Below are 22724 nucleotides of genomic sequence, written 5' to 3'. Positions count from 1 at the left end.
TTATATAAACCAAACTTTTAATGCAGGCATACTGTCTGAATGAAGACTGTATTTTGAATGTTCTAAAACACTATTTACTAAAGGATTTAAGATCAGAATTTTAAGCTCTTCCTCAAATAGCTCAAACGAAAATCTTGGTTTGTTTTTGATAAGATTAAAAACTGCTATAACACTAGTTAAAACAATGGGTTAAAAAATAAAGCATTAAAAATAATCTCATTACATGTTGCCAGAACAATAAATGTAATGATAGAACTGGCATATCAGCATGCAGAACAACTCTCCTGGATCTCTTCCTAGAGATACTATCCAATTTCAGTATCTTACCCTGCAAGAAAGACATTTTAAAATATTTACTAGATAAAAGATGGTGAAGAGATGGTTATGACTGATAAATGCTGTAGACAGTTTTATAGGAAAAACTTCCTCCTGCCCCTCTCCACTTTTTTTTGGTGTGTGTGCACAACATATTTATGACTGAAGAACCCCAGGGGAAAAACAGCTTTCATCTTCATGAAGCAAAATACAGTGAAGTATCATGCATGGTCAGCAGAAAACCTTCATTTTCCTTATGTATCTAAAGCACACTGGCATAAAATAGTTTAAGAATTGGAAAAAAAATCTTGGAGCAGGAACTGAGGGTATCTCATTCCCATCCCCATCCATTACACTACCTTCATCCTGAAAAAAGTAATGCTGGTCAGCAAATCTACTGTAGACTTCAGGTCCTGTAGCCGTTCACGACTGCTGGCTGGGAAGTTATTCTGTTGACAAAAAAGCAAAATCCTGTTGGAAAGCACAGTCAGATCCATGCAAAGCTTCAAGCACGTTCTAAATAAGGAAAGTGTCTTGGAAACATTTTCTGCTCGAGAAGCGTATACCAGTCAAAACAATGCTCAGTAAATATGGCCTTTTTGCTGAAGGAGCTCATATGTTTGCTTAATTAAATAGCTTCTCATATGAACATGAAGTCTGTGGATGCCAGGACACGGACAACCCCCAGCAGCAGGAGAACTTTCCTTGGCTGTAGAAGGAGCTGGCAATGAGCAACAGCCTCACCACCATCAGCCCTAACTGCTGCCTGAGGTTGCGTGCACAGGTCCTTCCCTTTCTGCACTTAGTGAGTGCTTTTTGTCTTTTCTGAGACAGCAAAAGGTGTGGTATACTTGAAACCTCTGCAGAGAAACAAACTGGGTTGAGGAGAGGAAATGAACTCTTCTTCACTGTCAGAATTCATCATAACCACTCAGTCCCCTCTCAGATTCAATCCACCAAGGTAAGCATTTATCCTCCAGTGCCTCTTTTGCTCTAATGTACCATTTTACATACTATCCCCAGCACCTTGCTGTCTGTAACCATTGTTTCTCCTTCCTCTCCCTGGGTTCCACTGAAATCAAAAGTCTGACTGTTCTTTCCAGATGCTGATACAAAAGTGTGAGTGAGTGAGTGAGTTTGTGTCTTTGTCTCCTGGCACTGAGGGCATTTACCAAAAATCAAGATTTAAACACAGAATGTTAGATGAATGTTGGGGAATGAATGCATGTTCTTGATAAGGATAATAATCAAGATTATTATACTTATATAATCCTGATGATAATAATCATAATACTGAATAATCCTGATAATAATCAGGAAAATACATTATTATCTATATTGAATACCTATAATATTATCTATCTGTGTTTATGTCAGCCAGGAATGAACCAAGAGAAAAGAGCTACTGACATGCATACAGAATAACTTCACTTGTTCACAAAACACTTTTCAAAATAATTATGCAGAGTGTGACTTCAAGCTACTCTTGAGATGTTTCTACCTCTTCTCCCCAAAGCCTGCCCTGCCCTGGAAATAAAAGACCGGTTCAACACTTTCTTTTTCACAAATCTAGTGGTAATTTTCCTTGTTTATTGATTTTTTTAAGTGCTTCCAAATAGCTTGAATCAACACAGGGGTGAGGGACTTAACCTGGATAATTTAAACTGCAAAATGTCATATCCTCTCTTGAAAGCTGGAAGCTGAAATACCTTTTGCTTCCAGAACTTAACCTGTCCTCCCAGGGTCTTAAAATAATCACTAAGAGGACTCAGACGGCTCCAGACAGTTGCTGTCTAAATACACTGCCAATTCAAAAACATCAAAATTGTTGAAAGTGCACAAATCTTTCCTGGTCTTTTACCAAAGATCTTAATTGGTTGTCCAAAGTTTACTTGCATTAGCCACCTGAAAGCAGCTTTTATTGAAGACAAAACAAATAAAAGGCATCACCAGTACAGCTTCCTGTTGCCATGCCCTGATAATTTTCCCTCTGCTGCTCTTTGCACCTTGTCTTTTAGGATAGCTCATTACACAACATTCCTTTTATCTTCTTTTGTGCCTTGCCCTTTCTGTCCTTTTGCTTGTCTTCCTAATGCACTTCTCTTATTAGTCTACTCACATTCCCCTTTTCTGTATGCTTTACCGTCTTCCAGATAAATGCACCACCCAGAACAGAATCTACTTTTTAATATATAAATAAAAATCAAAGCTCACATTTTGCCATCATATTTCAATTTTTCAATGAATTAGTCACTACTTAAAATAAAGGACTTGAAAAAAACGGAAAAAAAAAAGCCCAGTAACAGACTTGTTATTAAGATTATGTTGACTCTGGAGTAGCAAAGAAAGGAACTAGAGGGCCTAAGAAGCCTGGAGGACTAATGTAAAACATCTGAAACTTATTCCTTCCCCAATGTGGTGAAGTGTGTGTGTGTGAGGGTTGTGGGTGTGAAGGGTCTTCAAACTGAAGACACATCTTACAGATACAGAGTCAGGGATAGTGATTCGAGTCTGCCAGACCTGAAATAAGCGACAATATGGCTGGGGGTCCTCTCAAAGATTTCTCTCACAGAGAAGAACAAGTCTGTTTTCCCTTTGTACAAGATACCTGAAGTAGTAGATAATAATTCAAATAAATTAATCCAATCAGCTTGCATTCCTGGGAAAATATCTGAGATAAGCATAGTTCACAATTCTCAGATTATTTTAGAAGCCTTGAGGAAGTTACATTGGAAGAAAGAACGTGGTTTAAATTCTACCCATGAGGAAAAACAAAATATAATTCCATAAGAGACAAATTAACCAAAAACTCAGAGACATAAGAAAAATCCAACCAGTGTGTTTCCCCTCTGCCTATCACAAATGCCTGAAAAGATTTTGTTTATTCCCACTCACCCTGTACATTGAGAGATCAATCCGAAGTGAATTATGAAGCTGGTCCAGAAGCTTCACGAATCGTTCTTTCTATTGAGCAAAAAACATATCACATATCACTGTCCAATCCATGTTCACAGTAAGATGCAGAATATCAGAGAACTAGTGACAGATCTCTAATCTAAACCAATAAATCCAGGAGAGTGGGAGGAAGCAATACTGACGCATTGTTTTGTGTATTTATTCTTATACTGTAATTACTTCTGAAGTTTGTGTAACATTAGAAGTAGAAGAAAAACATTCCTTTATCACTTTGAAATAGAAGTAGAACAAAACCCTTCTGATTTCTGCTAACAGTTTGTACCAGCTGTATGTTTAAGAGAAAATATTTATTCAGAAATGAGTAAGGGAACAGTCAGAAAAGGGTCGAATTTGGAACAATGATACAGCTCCAAGATCTTATGTATCAATCCAATGACAAGCATTGCAGAGTTCTTGTTGCCATTTTCTTGAGGTCTCTCAGCTAGATTCTGGCTTGGCTTTGTGAAAAGACTCCTCCCTCTATGTACGTATTTCTCAGTCTAGCAAAGGAGCTTGAGCTATTCTAGATACTTTTCCAGAATGCTCAACTCCAACACGTTATATGGAAAACAATTGAACCATTAGTGGGACAGACTTTCTATTTCCCTTTAAGCAGTTGCTGTTTTTAAAAACAAAGTTCTGAAACCATCAGATTACACGGTATATTTTATCAACAGCATCAACATGCAGAATGTAATACAATTCTCTCATTTCCATACCATCTGTGCTCCAGTGCAATTTGAACATGAAGACTAAACACCACAATGCATCACACTGATTAATATCTAAAATGTGTGATGATGACAATAAACTCTGCTTTGTCTAGTCTAGAAGGGCTCAATAGCTTCCAACTTCTCACAGATATAATGTTCCTTAAACAGAGCAACTTATTTATTGACAGGCAGAAATACCATAGGCAAAATAGAGAAATCCAGTTGTATCACCAAACATACCCCAAAATTGGAGGCTGCAAAGCGGTCCGAAGCAGACACATTCGTGGAGGCAGTTGTGTGCGCATAGTAAGCATTGATATTGGCAAGTAAGGTGCTCATCACAGCTGGCACACCAGGGCACATGTATTTGGAGGAGAGACATGCAAAATGCCTGCAAAAGGACAGTTCAGTAAGTCATTTTGGACTCTTCTATGTAGTGCTTCTTGACATGCCTATGGTTTCCACAACACAACTCAGCCAAGTTTCCTACCCCTTTAATAGCCACCCTGCTCTAGGTAGCAACCTCAACAGGCGCAAGTTTTGTTTTCTCCCGTTTAGTAAATCTCCAGCATTTTGTTTCAGGTTTTTCACAAAAGATGACATCTAAACAATACATATGTTAGGAAAAAAAGAGAAAAAAAAAAAGAGAAAAATCATTTTTACTACATTTCTTTCCACAGCATGAAAGAGCTTTTCAACCCAACAATATGTTGCCAATAGCTTGTGACATAGGTAATACTCTGGGTTCTGATGCTAAATCCAAGAGCCAAGCCTGGCACACAGAAATCTATATAATTTACTGCTACTTGAGGCAGCCATAGGTTCTGAGGTGACATAAGGCAGCAGCGATTGCAAAGCATTCAAGCACAGCAAGATCATACACTATTATTTCTGTGCTGCACTGATAAGTGACTCCTTAGGGCTAACCCTTCCAGCCTGCAGGAAGCATGCATGCTCATTTGCTTTTTCCTATTTAACTGCTCTCATTAAAGTGCAAGAAACCATCCTGCAGGAAATCTCAAAATTATGCCAGAAGCATTCAGGCTTGTGAAATGATTAAACAATCAAAGAAAATCTGTTAGACATAAGGGGAAAAAATAATCAGAGCTTAAGAGGTCTGATATTACGAGACCTGGCAAGTCAAGTTCATTCCAACAGACAGGAGAATTTGGCAATTTTTAAGCAGTCCTTTCATGCAAGAACCCTCACTGAATTCCCAAACTAAACTTGGGAACTATCTTCTAAATGTAGTTTTCTCCCCAAGGGACTCAGACATTAGCTTCTGTGTTCATTAACCTACAAATAATTATAACCAAAAAAGCCACAGTGAGACAATTTCACAGAAACATACAAATCAGTATTTCAGATAAACATGATAGCTATGCCCCAATGTTAACTTGCTGGCTACATGATATAAATTGTTCTTTTAGGCACTCACTGTAAACGACAGACACATAAAATGGGTTTGTCTAATTGAAGAAGAGAAAGTGTAAGGCGTGGGGATCTAATCAAAGTCCGCACTACTTAAATAGAGAGGGAGGGATCAGCAAGAGGACTGAGCCAGGCAAAAATCCTTTCAGAAGGATGAAAAATAGAAGCAACAATATGTAGCAGTTACAGAATAGGAAATTCCACACAAGATTTTCTAACTTGGATTTCAACCTGGAATTTCTTCTCCAAAATAATACAACCCAAGAGCAGGAGCCCAGAGAAATGGTGGATCTCCCTGCTCAGAGATTTTCAAGTAACTGAGAGGCTCTAAGCAGTCTTGTCCAACTTCCAAGTTAGCCTTGCTATAAGCCAGGACTAGACCTCCGGAAGTACCTTCCAATTGCTTTCCATCTTGACTTAAATTAGCAGGCAGAAAAAAGTGTTCACAAGGTGACAATAATCATATCTTATCAGAGGACTGAAACACCCAAAGCTTTCAGGTTCATAAGTGAACATTTTCACGTTAGTCTGCTGTATTTAATATTATGTTTAAAATAAGAAATGAGCTAAGCATAGCATTACTAGTTCTTAAGCAGAATGGCTAATCCCAAATCCAACTGAAAGTACAGTGACAAGAAAAATGCTCTTGATGATCAAGAATTGCATAAGCCTAGATCCAAACAGGACAAATTAGTGCTCCATTACTAAAGCTTCCTGTAAATCCCTCTAGCATCCCTCTAATTTCCTCTGTCTGGGAAAACAGTGATTTCTCAAGACTGTATCAATAGCCACAACAAACCTGTAGGACAGTTTCACAAAACCTCTTCCCTTCTCACATCACCAAAAATCTTCAGTGGGATTCTTTTTAATATCAGATTTTTCAAATAGAGATTTTAGACTCTTAAAACAAGAGTAAGCTATCAATAATAAAATACAATCATATACACTCACAAAGTTGGTGTAATTCTTCAGAATTAATTTTAAAGATAAAGGTGCTCACACAAGCTGCCCAGATGGAGCCTAAATTCCAGCACTTTGTCAGACAAGAATTTCTTGACTTTGAGAAATCAGAGACTGAGACATGCAGTCACTCACCTTCTGCTCACAGTAAGCCCCTTAAGGAGTAGCTGTTAATGTTAATGTTAGTATTCCATTACCAAGACATTTCATCTTAACAGTCACATCAATTAGATACAGCAAATTTCTGCATTAAAAGACAACACTAAATGCATCTTACGTCATGGCCTGGTATATTGATTCAATGCCGTAACGCATCGCAAATTCATCCACAATCTCTTGAGCTGTCTCATCAAAATACACCTTCCAGGCATCATCTCCTTTGGCATCAGGAATCTTCACCACTCCACTCCCTTGCACATCTGTGAGATGGTGAAAGAGGTTCTGAAATACAAAACAGGAAAGAAATCATATGCAAAGCTGCTGAAGCTGCCAAGTGAGTTTCATGACCAGCTTGGAATTGCCAAGAACGAGGCACTAACACACATTTCTTTGCCCTCCTCCCTCTTTCCTTCTCCCTACCCACTATGTATTTTTGTGCTTTGATTTGCTTTTCTTCTTGCATACTCCCAGCTGAATTTTTCCACACATATACCTACAACTTTAACTACCCAACATTGTGAATGATGCAGAGGAGTGCATCAATGCAATGAAGTCAGGCTAATTAGTTTCCTGAAACCTACACACTTCTGTCCTCAAAAGAATGACTTAACATGGACAAGCTATTTAAGCCAGCTGAGGTAACAGCCCTGTATCAGCTTTGTAATTATTATTATACAGTGGAACAGTACAAATATATATTTTTTTAAAGGACATCCTTAAAATCACCATTAATAACTGGACACTTGTATTATTATTCATCGTAACCTTTTGCTTTATCTAACACTGGAAAGCCTTTCAAGCTATTATTGCTGTGCAGAAATTGCAATTCAGTTCAGTGGGTTTCTCAGTAATCCTCAAATTTATGTCTCTTACAGATTTCATCAACTTTTCAGACAGCTGGCTCCCCGGTAGTAAGGGATGCAAAAGTCTAATGATCTAATTAGGAGTTAGAAGACACTGCATTAAACAACTATTTTTCCTGATTAAATTATTCTAGCTGTAAATCATCTTCATTTTATTATGTACAAATGAAAGAAGGTGATACTTTAAAAGAGACATACTTCCAAAAATGAGTGGAAGCAAGTGATCACGCATCAGGATAAAAATGAAATGGATTATGAAGCAGAAGCAGTCACTGAATTAAAAAACAGCAAATTTATATTGAAGAACACAAAACACACTTCTAAAAAAAACTGGTGTTCACTTAAGCTTAGTCTGTCTCTTTCCCGGTAAGGCCAAAAGACACTGCAGGGATCATCATGCCCTTTGTCTGGAAAAATAAGTTGTTCCTGTAGCTGAACTTTCGTCTGTGACACATCTGTCCTTTTCTAATCTGAATTTGCTTAAACTTCACTAGACCTTGTGATATCCTTATTTATAAGGTGAAAGAGGCTATTGCTACTCTTCCCTATTCAGGCACTTAAAGACTAATCCTGTCACGTGCCTTCTCCTTGATAAACAGACTGAGCACCATGCATCTCTCAGACATTCTCATAAGTCTTTGAATTTCTCCCAACTTCTACAGCTCTGCCAGCCTGTCTTAGTCCATCTCAAGATAGATCAGTACCCAGCAACCACAGCTTATCTTCCATTCCCTAATAATTGTTCATAGCTACACACCAGTGGTACAAGGAATTTATACCAACAGTATCTGCACTGCTCACAGGCCAGAGTCAAAACCCTAACCCAAACAGAATTTACTCAAAAAGCAGCTAAGGTAGAAAATGTAACTTTTCATCATGCATCACAGACCAACTGTCCAGGTGGAAACTGCAATGATATAACTGCTCCTTGCTGCACACAATACACAAGCAGTTCTGTTCACGATGTTCAGAGACAAGTAGCAATAAAAAACACAGCGTCTCCCATGGAAATGCTGTATATCTGGGATCCCAAAAGGAATGTGCAATGTTTAATTCTGAAACAGATCTGGTCTGGAGTTTGACATTTTAGAAGGCTTTCTCTAAAGAAAGACATAGGTATAAAAAAATTTTTTTTATTTTACATGCTGAACACATCGGCTAAGGAAATTCCTAAGTTTCTTCATGTTATATTAGTGGGAGCTATGAGTTGGACCACTGTCTGATCACTGCCTGACAGCAGCACAGCTGTGGCAGTGGGACAGACTGAGCCAGCCAGCATTCAGCATGGGGGGAGCCTAAAGCCTTCCTGGCTTTCTGTACAAATGCAGGTCTGATGATTCAGTGACTTTCCAGGCTTGTGCAGCAGCAAAAAGAAGGCTCACCTAGGGCAAGAAGGAACATTCTAAGGAAACAGAGGTCAGAAAATTGTTTATTTGACAGAAAGGAGGAACATAACAATGAATGAGCTGAACTGCTCCTTACCTCATGAAGGCAAGTGTACTGAATGTGATATGGAGCGACTTTCTCCTCGCCTTTGATCTCCACATTGATTTGCAGACGGATAGCCCCAGACACCGCAGACTTATCCGTTCTTTTCTCTAGAAGGAAAAACCATCAACAATTACAAGCATTTTTCACATTCAGAGCATAGGCATCTTTGGTGTGCCAACACTAACAGAGGCTGCTGGAAGCTCAGGCTGAATTTATAATTAATAGAATCACAGCATCGTCTACGTCAGAAGAGACCTCCAAGATCACCTAGTCCAACCTCTTCTTCATATTACCATGGAGAAAACTTTCTGACTTTTTTCTTTCAAAACATTAAAGACTAAGTAGATATCAGGAAATCACTGATATGATACACTCTAGATATGACACATCTAGCTAGAACAACATATACTTTACAAATAAGCCAGCCGTTCTGAGAGCACATGCTACAGGGTCCCTGGGCTTTGATCCAGTCAGCTGAACTAGAACCACCAAGGACTGTACTGCAAACCTCTCTAGACAAAGACTCATACGACAGCAAGCGATGGAGTTCAGTATATCACACACACAGCCAAGACAAGATTTTACCACGGCCACGTAGAAAATGCCAGTGTGTCAAGAAGATGTTGCTCAGATCCCTTTTCTAAGGATTCAGCTGACTGATGTGAAATTTGTTCCTTACTTCCAGCCCTGCTCCAAGCATTTACCCATTCTACTTTCCAGAGCCTAACAAGAGAAAAAATATCAGTTTTCTGACAGGCTATACTCCTGAACTTCATTTTAACTGGGACAAAAGCCTTGCAGCTGCTCTGCAGCATCATCATGTCCCTTAAAATCATCTAGTCAAGCAGGCTTTTTTTTTTGTCCTTTCTTACAAACTGCCCAGATAGTTCTCACATGTTCCCAAACTGATACACGACATGTTTTCAGTCCCAAAGCCCCACTCACCAAGGTTGTACCACACATCCATTTCACCACTCAGCGTACGGACTTCAATGATTGTCTGTCCCAGGAAATCATCCGATTCGCGCTTCAGCCTCTGTTTGACACGAGACTTGATGTCGTCGTCTTCATCCCACACTCGCACCTTGATCCGGTCAGAGGAATTATGGCACTCACTGAGAACAAGACAAATATAATACTGAAGAGCTCATAATGTAGCTGACATTTCTACACTAAATGCTTTACGATCCCTTTGACCTGCCTGACTAACTACAGAGCAATGCATAAACAAGATAAAAACAATTAGTTTATTTAAAAGCACAGAATCCTATAAGAATCACACAATGTTTTTTTGGTGAACTCTAAATGTCCCTGTGATGTGTTAGATACTGCACTTCAGATGCACACTGAAGGAGAGCGCCCTGACTGCAGCCACCAGCTTCAGACTTGCTAAGTGGCTGTGACTCCTCTGCTCTTCCTCACTCTCAGAAGCAGCTCCCCGAACTGGGGAATTCTTTTCACTGTTGCTGGTTTTGCTGTTAAGCTTGCAAAAGCTAGATGATCGCTAGGCTGGTAAACTCAGCCTGCACACTCCCCCCCAAAAAAACACTGATAAGCAGCACATTGCTTTCTCATAGCCCTCCCCATACACAATCTCCTGTTTGGCTGTATGTGTTGAAGGCTACTTCTGTTTACACTCATGCAGTGTCTAGGACTGCATGGTCAATACCTATGACAAACACTTTTCATGATCTTTTTTAATTAAAAAGATAAATAACCCAGGTGGAGATAGTTTTCTTATTTCAGAACAGTCACAAAGCAGTAGTGTGTTAATGTACAATACATTATATTCAGATGATACAAACATTACCTGTGCGTGGGATGAAAGGGTGGGATATATTAGTTGCAAAGTTGGTATTTAATTACTGGAATTGATTCTGTCTATTATTCACAGCTGAGACTGATACTTTCCCCGTGTCTTAGGCAGATCAGTAAAGATATTTCCATAAAAAAAAAAAAAGCATTTTACTGTTTGCTGAACCTGCACCTTTCACCCTAATGCACAGGCAGAATTTGCAGCCCCCTTTCTTTGTAGGTGCTCATACACCTTTTGTAGACACAAACAGGCTCCTGGACGTCAGAAGTGGGTAAAAAGACCTTATAATAAAAGCTCTGCTTATTTACAGGGCATGCAATACAATAAAGCAATCTGAATGCTCACATGAGACCATGACAAGGGTGATTACTCACCATAACCACTACAAATGTCTGCCCTCAAGGAAATAAAACCTATGAAAACAGGCAACTTCTGCTGAAGGCCTGTTTTCCAGCCTTTTTAACATTAACATGCTGCATCTGTTGCTAAGCAACAGGGAGAAGGAAGAAATGGGTCAGAAGAGATCTGCTAAACCCGGTCAATAGGATATGGCATGACTGGCATTTGCATGCTCCTTACCAAGAAATCATTTGGGATCTTATTGCCACTATTGTGATCCAGGGCTGCTTAACAGAAAACCCTGCACCTTCTAGTGATTTTTCCAGTGAAGAGGGATATCTGGGAATTACTATTGTGAAAGTTAGTAGCAATTCTAGGCAGTTTTGATCACTGACAGAAAGCATCCTTGTTTCCTTCCTTCTCTGTAAAATCAAAGCTGTATTTAGAGATCAGAAGAAAGAAGGTTCAATGTTTCTCCCCTTCCTCCTTCTCAACTTCAAGGATGTTTTCCTTTGAAAAAAACAAAAAACAAACAAACAAACAAAAAACAAACACATGCAGCAAGTGTTCACAGGCAGGGAATGCTTGGACTGCTGCTTTCTGTAGCTCTCTAGTTTATCTGAGTGCATACCAGCAACACATCATAAGCACATGAAAGAAATCCTCTGTTCCTGACACAGTACACAAGTGTACATCCTGGCAGTACCTTAAACGTTCAGAAGGACACATGTGCCTAAAAACATAGATCAGTACACAGTGGAATTTACAAAGCACCAACAAGTTAACTCCTGACTTCTTCAGACCTCACCTTCTGGCACTGCAGTTCTTTGTTAAGACAGCTTTGATCTTACTTGTCTTTACTACCAATGTTCAAAAACTTGCTCTTTCCTTTAGGAAAACATTTACTGTTTAGACCTAAATCTACTTTAGGTTCCACATGCATAGTCCCACACTCCCCAAGTGGCTATCATCCTTCACTTGGGCTGCAACAGCATAACTCACTGCTAAGTGCCAAAGCAGACTTTGCAGTAGCATTTGGTGAGCTACTGGAACTTCTACTTTACCACACTTCTATTGTTTTTAAGAGACCAGTCAATTCATATTCCTCATGCTGCTCCCATGCCAGCGAGAGCACCTTATCAGTCACTCACAGCAGCTGAAAGACTTAGGCTGGTGGCTTACCTACAAAACATCTTCATCTAAGTCTGTAGGAACCACAGTCTTTTCTTTCAGTGAAGGAAGACAGTTGGGTCAACACTGGCTCACCTTTTACAGCACACCCCAAAACAGAACCACAAACATTGGCCAACTTGAGCTTAACTGATAGCAGGCTTTCTAGCTAATAAAAATAGCATCTGATTAGTGACAGCAACCCGGCTCCATAAGACTGTGGCTAACACATTCTGCTGCTAGAAATTTTCCCCTTCATTACTACAGGAGTTGGCAAGTTTCTAAAGATGCCTGCCCTACTTCTTCTACATTTTTGTGAAGAGTGGTTTCCTAACAATGTGTGCATACATGTGTCTGCCCAGTCTACCACACAGCTGAGCTCCCACAGCTTTTCCAAGAGGATGCAAAGAAAAAACTCTTTGAGACCTTGTCATAGGGAAGAAACTATCAAACGTGTTCATGCCCATTTCAGAGTGTGAGGAACTGGAAACCAGGTTTTCTTTGTTGCGTGACTCAGAAAATGACTTTTTCTTTTGTATCTACATTCTTCTGATGTTTGCAGTTGTGCCGTTTTATGTTTAAAAAGGTTACTTTGATACTTCAGGGTATCAAAGAAACATTTTTAGGAAACAGCACACTATATCTGCAAGAAAAAAATAAAATCATGAATTTCTTTCCATGAAGTTTCCTACCTAAAGCCAGTAGTTGCAGGAGCAGTGGAACCAGCAGAGCCTCATTCTGCTGACTTGCTCCCTATCCCACACACTACCTCCAGCTCTTCTATCACATTCCCCCTTGGCCTTCCCCAGACTCAAACACATCCCCCCTGTGCTGTCAGTGCTCTGACATCTTCTCATGCCCAGCTATCAACTGGGCTGAGGGGAAACACAAAGTTGTTGTTACTTCTGATGCCTGTGCACAGTGCCATGCTGATACATGCACACTAATCAGTATATTGGTGGCTAAGCATAGAAGGCAACTCCAGAATTTATGTTATAGTCTACCACAATGAAGTTAATAATTTGTATCCCTCTAATCTAGCTGAAACTTCTAACAATCACTTTCTATGTTTTTTAATAACTTTGAGACCTCTGTCTGTCTATGAATGTTGGCCCAAACTGGCTAAGATGCTGGCTGAGGTCTGGGACAGAGTAATACATGTGCATCCTGTCCTCCAAAAAAGCAGGCAGAAAGTAAAGGAAACATCTAAAAATGACCCTAATATGTTCAAGTCAGTGATTTGTACTCTGATGTGGGGAAAAAATAAAAAGGCATTTGTGCTGAATTGGTTAATCAGTTGTTGCAGGATTCTCACTTAAGCTCCCACTGCTGGAATGCTAGAGGGACACGGCAACCCTCATGAGGGTGCAGGAACCTCGAAGGGTTGCAAGGTTATACCAGAAGACATACAAAGTCTACACCCATAAAACTTTGTCCAGCAGTTTACAAAACAAAGAAATGAAAAAGGAACCCACAGTAAGGATAATAAGTTTAGAGTACAGAGAGTGCCAAAATAAAAAGCTGTATCCTTCTGACACCACTAGTTCATATTAGTGAATCTATGGTCATGAAGAGAAAGAGTCTGGTAAATACCCATAAGGGTTTTTTAATGCCCATTTGCATCACATCGTAGTGGATTTACGTGGCAAGGGTTAGGTAGTGGGGGGCTGTAGGAGTAGCTTCTGTGAGAAGAATCCAGAAACTGACCCATGTCAGATAAGGGCCTGTTTTCAGATGGTTCCGCTGCGGCCCAAAGCCAAGCTAATAAGCGATACTGTTTGTGCCTTTGGGTGAGCAGATTTAAGAAAGAGAAAAAAATCATGTGCAACAGCAGCTGGAAGAGTGAGGAGTGAGAAGCAGCCCTGCAGCCCCCAGGTGAGTGCAGCAGGAGGTGCTCCAGGCAGACAGCAGCAGTTCCCCTGCGGGCTGTGGAGAGGCCCCTGGTGGAGCAGGCTGTCCCCCTGCAGCCCATGGGTCCCACATGGAGCAGATCTCCACGCTGCATCCCCCCCATGGGTGGAGGAGCCCCTGGTGGAGCAGGTGGATGTGGCCTGGAGGAGGCTGCAGCCCATGGAGAGCCCCCGCAGGAGCAGGCCCCGGGCCGGAGCTGCAGCCCGTGGAGAGGAGCCCACGCAGGAGCAGGAGGTCTGGGGGGAGCTGCCGCCCACCCGTGGGGGACCCGTGCTGGAGTAGTTTGCTCCTGGGGGATGGACCCCATGGGACGGAGCTGTGTGGGAGCAGTGCTTGGAGAGCTGCTGTCTGTGGGAAGCCCCCACGGGCTCAGTTTGGGAAGGATGGCATCCCGTGGGAGGGACCCCACAGGGAGCAGGGGCAGAGTGACCATGAGGGAGAGGGACAGACCGCAGCCCCCATCGCCCGTTCCCCTGCATTGCTTGGGAGGAGGAGGTGGAAGAGGGTGGATGGGGGGAAGGTGTTTTTAGTTTCTTTTGTTTCTCACTGCTCTAGCTTGTTATTAATAGGGAATAAATTTTATTAATCTCCTTACACTGAGTCTCTTTTGCCCATCATGATAATTGGTGAGTGATCTCCCTGTCACTATCTCAACCCGAGCCCTTTCCATCATCTTTTCTTCCCCCTTTTCCTATGAGGAGGGGGAGTGAGAGAGCTGTTGTGGTGGAGCTTGGCTGCTGACCTGAGTAAAACCACCACACACATCCACGTGGATATTTCTTTCCAATCGACTTCTCATCTCAAGAAAGGTGTTATCAGGACGTTAACCCTGCAGGATACACCCAGACCTCAGTTTCACTCCATTAATATTGCCTTCAGACATAGATTGTCCATCTCTAAAATGCACTGTGTGGATTAGAGAGGTAAGAAGCCAACACAACCCTATCATTCAACACACCCATTTCACATGAAGATGTTTTCTTAAACTATGTTGTTTTCTCATATTTTCTGCCTGAAGAACAGGAGAGCCCAGAGGCCCCAGTGCAATCAAGACTCTGCTGTGTGCTTGGCAACTTACAGAGAGGAAGACAGCCCCTGCTTTGTAGAGCTGACAGGCTAATAAGGACGAAAAGCAAGAAGCAGATATAGCAAGAACAAACGACTGAAGTGAGGGAGCAAAGGTATCAACAATATTTTGCAGATTTAAAAGTAGGTCAAGTCAAGCCCAGATTTAAGTAGTTTTGTTGTGCTTTGATATTAAAAAAAAATATTTATGGTTCAAAGAGTCTAGCGAATATTTATATAGCCATGTTCTATGAGCAGTTTCCCTTCTGCACAATTGCAGATGCAGCCCTCAAGAAGGGCCTGTAAAGTTTCACAGTCTGGTGCAGAGAATTTTTTATGCAGTGGTAGAGGACAGACAAAAAGGGCAGAGCAGCTTGCAGAAGTAGGGGATGAGAGTGCAGGAGGTGGGAAAATGTACAGGACAGAAGAACAGATCAGCAGAACTTCAGGACCTGCAAACATTTTAGCTTCTGAGGAGCAAAGTGCCAAAAAAAAATCAAAATGGTTTTCTGGAAAATCAAAAAGAGTAGTTACAGTAATCAGTATGAGAAGCCCACAGAGAGTTGTAACTACATACACTTCAGGAAATAAGTCTTTAGGAAATGGTCTGTCTTTAAAAGCAGGAAGATTTGGGTGTGGTTCAAATGAAAGTGTCTAGAAATGGCAGCATCCAGCTGGGAGGTCTGCTGTGGCCAGCCTCAATGGGAATAGATTACAAAACTTTGCAGGTCAGATGAATTTTTAAATGATACCAAGGCTCTTTAGTCAGGGAGAAAAAAAAAGATAGCAAAAAATACACTGAAAGCAAAATCAGAGTGGTAAGAGAACAAGGCTAAAATCCTTAGCAGTTTATAAGTTAAGCACAACAGCACAAGAATATGCTGTGAGTTCCAGTTTTGCTGTCTATAAGAACAAAGAAATGAATTTTCTGTTCTTAGTTGCATGAAGCTTGTTAACAAGTACAATCATTTTGCCGTTACCCAATGCTACAACACTGGCTGCACAAATTAATCATGCAGCTCTCCTAACTACAAAGAGCAGATAAAGTGATTCTGAGCATTACATCCTTAGCTATATTAACACAGCTTTCCAAAAGGTGCTTGCCACGGGGCATCAATTTTAATTCAAATATAAATTTCACATTGGTCACTGAGCAGGGAAACAAGCAGGATTTCATCAGAGTGCCATTTTCAGCATCTGCAGTACCTAGAGAATAAAGAAAGCAAGACAACCAAACGGTCCTTGCCACGCAATGAACAGAGGAGGCTGAGGAGTCAGAGTTCCAGTGACATTTATAAACATGGTGGTCTCCAAAGGTAAAGACTAAAAAACAACACTGAAACAATCTCATATAACCACAGAGATTACTGAAAGATGCTGAGCTTGGTAACAAGCTCAGCAGGTGAAAGGAAAATTGAGCAACCAAATGGAACCTTTTGGGTGACAACACAGTGGTTAGCTATGCAAAAGCACCATTCCCAAAGGATTAACAGGAATGTATATCATCTGTGGCTCTGCATGTCCTAGTAAAATATTGGTTATCTGCTAGCAGGAGGCACCGCATTTACTTTAACTGAGTTAGTCTTCTGTAGTAAGAGAACAAACGTGCCTCTTGCAAACTGCCCATTGACAATGCAATCTGTTCCAGGCAATGATTTCACACTCACCATTAAGGCCTTGTGCACAGATACATTCAGACAATACAACTTCAAGGGGATTTTACTTTAAAATGAGGGAGTCATTTTGTGCCTAGGCCAAGAAACCTAGCAAAGCCCTGTTTGCATCCAGTAACTTCTAGTGCTCATCATTTAAGACTGCGTTCCTTCCTAAAAAAAATAAAATAAAATAAAAATGGTATGGACAGCAAATCTGTAGCTGAGCCCACAATTCTTCTATTAAAATGGAACTCTTAAAACCTGTCTACCACTGTAACTTGTTCAAATAGATGCTCAGTTTCAGCCTTTACAAAGAGAGATTACTAGAAAGCCAGTATTTTCTACCTATAGTCTAAATTATGTCTAAATGGAGAATTAAAGCCTTGTCTTAATTGCACTGGAGATTACAAAAATATCTTCCCTCTCACATTACTGGGCTGTTTCCTAGGGATATGAGTTCATAACAAATTTCTTTTCAAAGGTTCTGCATTTCAACACACTTTGTGAAAAGTTACCAGCTAGATGGAGAAGAGATCTCCAAACTAGCTACCATTCTTGCAAAGTCGGCAGCCACATGTCTTTTATGTACCCATCAAACCAGACAACTCAGAACCAACTGAAGATAGGATACATACTGCTTTCTGTCCAGAGTTAAGGGCAAGAGAGGCTGAGGGCATCGAAGATAAGTCTAGAGGGCAAATGAAGAAGAATACCTATTAGCCTGCTCAACATAGCTATAAGGAAAGAGATCTGGGATTATAACAAAATAGGAACAGAATGTAAAGCCAAGGGAAGCACAATTCATTAGTGCTTGCTGATAGAACTTTTTTTTTTTTTTTTACTTGCAGCAATGTCTGGAGTCTCTTATCAAGCTTCATCCTCCCAGGCACCATACATGGGGAGTCTCTGCATCAAGCCTGCAACTCCTTGAACTGAGCAGAAAGATCAGCTCCTTGTATTTTAATAGGTGTTCAAACTTAATTGAAAGGCAAGTTCTCTGTAACATGTTTCCTAAAGGTGAGGATGAAAATATACAAACAGATGATTTTCAGAAAGAAACAAGACACTTGCCTGGTGATGAACATGCTCTAAGAACTGGTCATTAATCTAAGCAGAAGCCCAAGTGACATAGCCTAGTAATGACCTAAACAGCGCTTATAATGAAAACCCAAAGTCTTTTCAACCTTGTCTTTTTCTAAAATACAGTTCTAAATTTGGACTTGCAAATTGGGTCAGAACTACCACAACATCTCCTTAAATATGGCTTTAAGTTAATGTACTTTTCCATCCACCACTGTAAGTAAGCACAGAGAAGCTATTTCAAATAGTTATTGCAGCCTTAAAGTTTTTAAAACTTGTTTAAGCTGCTTTTAATAAACTTTACTGAGTCTGTGGAAATTATTGTATTGCTCAGCTGTATGCAATCTGCCTCAGCTTATGTCATGGATTACAATAACACTATGACAACTGATACACACGTTTTTGATTCCATAACCAACCTTTGAAACTATGGTGGAATTGTGATCCAATAAAAGACACTGGGCACCTAATGAACACCAGCTGCAAACAAATCTGTCCAACAAGCCAAGCAGTAGAGGAACAGCAATTACTAACCTATACAACACTGACCTGAACTCTCTCTACTTGTGTATCTTGCACCCACTGAAATATTTTAGTGTTCTGAACATCAGACTTCTCGTACATCTGCTGCTAAGTAGGCTTTTAAAAACTACCCTAACATCTTTCTCCCACTATAACAAGTTAACTTAACTATATAAAAACCACATGCACCCTCAACCCTCAAAATTGAGCACCTCAATTGTTGTAGCAATCTCTTGTAAAAAAGCTTGGTAAGTAATGGGTATTGTCATGCATATGTGGATTTAACTTTCCATTGGATTACGGAGGGTAGAAGATTTCATCAATTTTTAGAGTAGTAAGCTCTAAAAAAATGACCCACACATGGAGGGGAAAAAAAAAAAAAGCATGTAAAAAGACTGGCACTGCACACACTTTTAAATGATTCTCCTCATCCAGCATATGTTGAGCTTTGACATCAACCAATAAAACAGCACATGGATGCCAGTACTGAGTGATCTCCTGCATTTGATCTGGATACAGTCATCATTTCATTTACCTCTTCCTGCTATTCCAAGGCAATTAAAACAACCACCTAGACATAGATAAGATTCAAAGTAGCATCAACTCTAATGCCCAGCAGCATATTATCTGCTGAATCATAGACACAGATAAAATCTAAACAGCAGCACTGTTAAAACTGTGACATTTATCACGTTGTGCTATCTATCTTTAAACATAGTATTTGTTGAAGCTCCTAAAATTAGAAGGGAACACACTGCAAATACCATGGTAACTACTTGGCATGGTAAATCAAGGTCCTTAAGGCTCCCACACAGACTTACTGCTATTGTGACTGGAGTTAACCAAATGGCATCTAAGCATACTTACTACTTACCAAGAGGTTCCATTACTTTGGATTAAAGTAAGAATAAACTTAATAAATAAATAAAAACCCAAGAACTTACTCTCTCAAAATAGCACTGAGATATTTCTGATGTTAATGAGGAGCTCAAAACTACTTTAAAATAATTTTGTTTGGACTGTGCATTTTAAAGACAAAGTTAGATTGATATAAGCTTGATTGTAATATATAATTTCAGCTTGCAGAGAGCTCACTTCAAGCACAAGGGAAAAACAAGGAGGGGGAAAAAAAGAGAAGAAATAAAGATGTCTGGGGTTGAAAGAGATCATCCAGAATCTTCAGAAACTACTTACCCAGTAGATTTCACATGTCCCTTTTGTGTTGTATTGTGTTCAATGATAAATTGAGGGTAGTGTTTACTTATTCAATAAAAGCAGGATAGAATAATACATTCTTCAGTCTTTTGAACATATTTGATACTTAAAAAAAATGTGCCTCCAGCCTTTCTTCTCAATTCAGACATGGATACATTGCTCATCTTGAAAGCAGATAATCCCTCAAGTTATTGTTACATTGATTTTCCTGAACTAAAGGGGGAGATGGCAGTGTTGCAGACAAGTGACAAACAAATAGCTACCTTTAACCTTTGTTGGTCAAACACCAATCACAGCAGCAGGTCACAGAAAGTTTGCTCAGCCTTTTATACAAACCTCACTCTTTTATATTCCAAATAATTTTGAAACTACTTCTATTATACAGGAACAAAAGTCACCAAGTTAAAGATTTTCCTTTCTTTATCTTTCTCTGGAAACATTAATGTAAGAACGCTCACAGAGCAGACAATTTATCTATATAAAAGCAAGAAAGATCAAGTGGACAAGCGTGCACTACATACGTTATTACAGACATCAACCCTCCAGATGGGCACACAATGTCAAGCAGGAATAAAACCTTCATACACTACAGGCAGTGTGGGATTGCATGTTGACAAAGATGGCATAACTGTCAAAGTACAGATCACACAAAGAGGGCTACGAGTCCTTGTAAGAGTACTTACAAATAAAACTTCTCTTCCCAAACAGGGTTAAGATTCCCAAAAATTGTTTTTGTCCTCTTCTTTGTTTTACCAACTTGAACAGTTACATACGGATCGCTGGAACCAGTCTTGTCTTTGGCTTGCAGACCCTGAGCACACATCACTGGAAGAAAAAAAGAAGGGTTATTATAACCATTCACCAATAATTCTGTGTTCACACACCATATGAAGCAGCAAATCAGCCTGGTCAAAGAAAGAGGAATATCACTCATAAGAGTTTTTTCTGATGAGCCTCAGCTCATGGCACATTACAACACCTGGGGCAGGAGCATCTCCACCTGCCACCTGTGCACTGAGCAGAGAGAGGGAAGCCTGCTCTCTCTAGTTTCACAACTTTTCCTTACCTTAGGGCCCCAAGCAAGAATGAGGGAACCTGTGCCTCCCTTCACTCACCTGTGATTGTGATCTTTGCTGACCATTTTGAGGTGCCATCAAGAACACTCTGCTTCACCGTCTTCATCTGCTGAGCATGTGTCAACTTGCTCTCACAGAACACATCTCTAATCAAGTCAAAGATCTCTGGCTTGTTTCGTTCACGGATTTTCATTCGATCTTTCATGGCCATGATGAAATTCTGGGTTCTGTCTTCAGCTCCATGCTTTGAGCTCTTCTCTGCTGCTCCTGTGCATCAGGAAGTAAACAATGCTCATCAGAAACAGGCAAACACACCAAGTCATGCTTCATTGAATAGGTGGCAGGATCAAAGTCATGGGCTACTCTCCACATTATGCCTCTTGCTCTTGATACTTACAGTCAGACCCTCCATTTCAACATACATGAAAGAAAACTTGGACCACAAAGAGCTGGAATGTAATGGAAGGGGAATGTCCAGATTCTTCTTTATAGAAGAATCACTGGGACAAGATTGCTCTCCTGAGAACAGGCTCAAGTCCAACACCATTGCCATTGAGAAAGACCCAGAAACGAAGCAGACATGTACAGCAGACATCAGCATGCACCCTCTTCTCATCATTTTGCTTTAACAGGGGCCTCTGATCACTTGCATACCTCATATAAATTTTAAAAGTTAATTTAATTATGAGATAAGAATGCTCCCAGAGTCAACTATTCCCTATTCAATTCTGACAGCCATGTTTGCTGTCAGAACCCAAGCACAGACAGTTGTGTCAGATGTGAGGAATGAGTTAATAAAACTGACATGAGCTAACAGGGCAGACAAACCAGGGTGTGAAATGAAATACAGGAATCACCCTCTTTCTACATGCAGTCTGCATTTAAGGGATTTCAAGTTATGACCTTAAATCAGACATGGTTAAACCAAGACAAAAGTCCTGTGAACACATTCAGACATTATTTCAGTTTAGTTTAATATGCTTTTGCATGCTTGTTTTTTTTCAGATACCTTATATTAAGCCTTGTCCTAGAAAAATGACCTTCCCCAGCTGTTCACCAAATACTGAATGAATTACCTTAAAAATGTGTTATAGCACGAGCAAGCCTGTGTAAAGGCAGCCATCAATCACAAAGATACCCAAAAATTGTTTTCGTCTGGATCAAGAGCACAACTATGGTATCTGGAACACCTTAACACAAGACTTTACTGTTTTGCATTTGAAGACAGTTTCAGCACTTAATGACCAAGAAGAACAAACTTCTGTGAATGCACCCTCATAAAGGCCCCCCAGCAGTACATCATAACACGGAACCTCGTTAGCAGGCTCAAAAGTGTGCCCAGTGACTAATACTGCCTAAAGACATCCATTTCTAGGACCTTCAATCTAATACCCTTTACCGTTACTAAATTCACTTCAATAAAACAAAACTCAATTATAACTTCTACCATCCAAACCAAAAAGAATAAAAACACAGTTTGGAACAGACTGTGACCACTGAAGTTTCAGAAGTTCATTAAGAACACTGCATACCCAGATATGCTATTAAAGACCTGGGTATAAAACAAGCCATAATTTTGCATTACCTGATAATTATTTTTTTCATTTTATTTGCTAGAGGCTTGATGTTCAGTATTCCATTTAGTACAATAAAATTTATCTGAGAAAAGGCCCCAGAGTTTCCTATTGTTGGCTTAAGATGAAATGAAATCAAAATACTGGAATTAATTATGTAGTCCCTGCTGTCTTCACTCACCGGTGATGAAGAACTACCACTACCCAAAGTGATGCCTGTATCAGACTATCATCCAGCTGTAGACCCAACACTTATTAAAGGAATATGAAATTGAAATGATACCAGGGGCTATACTTTGAACTTCAGATAAGAAATGCTATTCAGCGTTAACAGAACTAGGTCTTTTAGGGATGGAGGTGGACTATACAGTATATGCAGAGCTACAGAAACTGTAAGAGGCCAAGCTGAAAAAG

General features: G+C 40.1%; 1 protein-coding gene across 5 annotated transcripts in view; it reads right to left on the bottom strand.

Moving 5' to 3' along the window:
• The window catches only part of UNC13B (unc-13 homolog B), a 213361-nt gene that overhangs the window by 54695 nt on the left and 135942 nt on the right, over positions 1 to 22724 (bottom strand). For all 5 annotated transcript variants that reach the window (XM_084503110.1, XM_084503111.1, XM_084503107.1 and 2 more), the window contains 8 exons: positions 20776 to 21003; positions 20344 to 20485; positions 9833 to 10002; positions 8879 to 8994; positions 6652 to 6815; positions 4224 to 4374; positions 3211 to 3279; positions 675 to 764 (listed from right to left, as the gene is read on the bottom strand). In XM_084503110.1, coding sequence (XP_084359236.1) covers positions 675 to 764; positions 3211 to 3279; positions 4224 to 4374; positions 6652 to 6815; positions 8879 to 8994; positions 9833 to 10002; positions 20344 to 20485; positions 20776 to 21003 — 1130 coding nt within the window. The remainder of the gene's footprint in view (positions 1 to 674; positions 765 to 3210; positions 3280 to 4223; positions 4375 to 6651; positions 6816 to 8878; positions 8995 to 9832; positions 10003 to 20343; positions 20486 to 20775; positions 21004 to 22724) is intronic.

The sequence above is a fragment of the Aythya ferina genome (assembly GCF_964211825.1).
Source record: "Aythya ferina genome assembly, chromosome: Z".
NCBI classification, from domain to species: Eukaryota; Metazoa; Chordata; class Aves; order Anseriformes; family Anatidae; genus Aythya; species Aythya ferina.
Note: the sequence above shows the minus strand (reverse complement) of the source record. Positions and strands in the feature narration are given on the sequence as shown.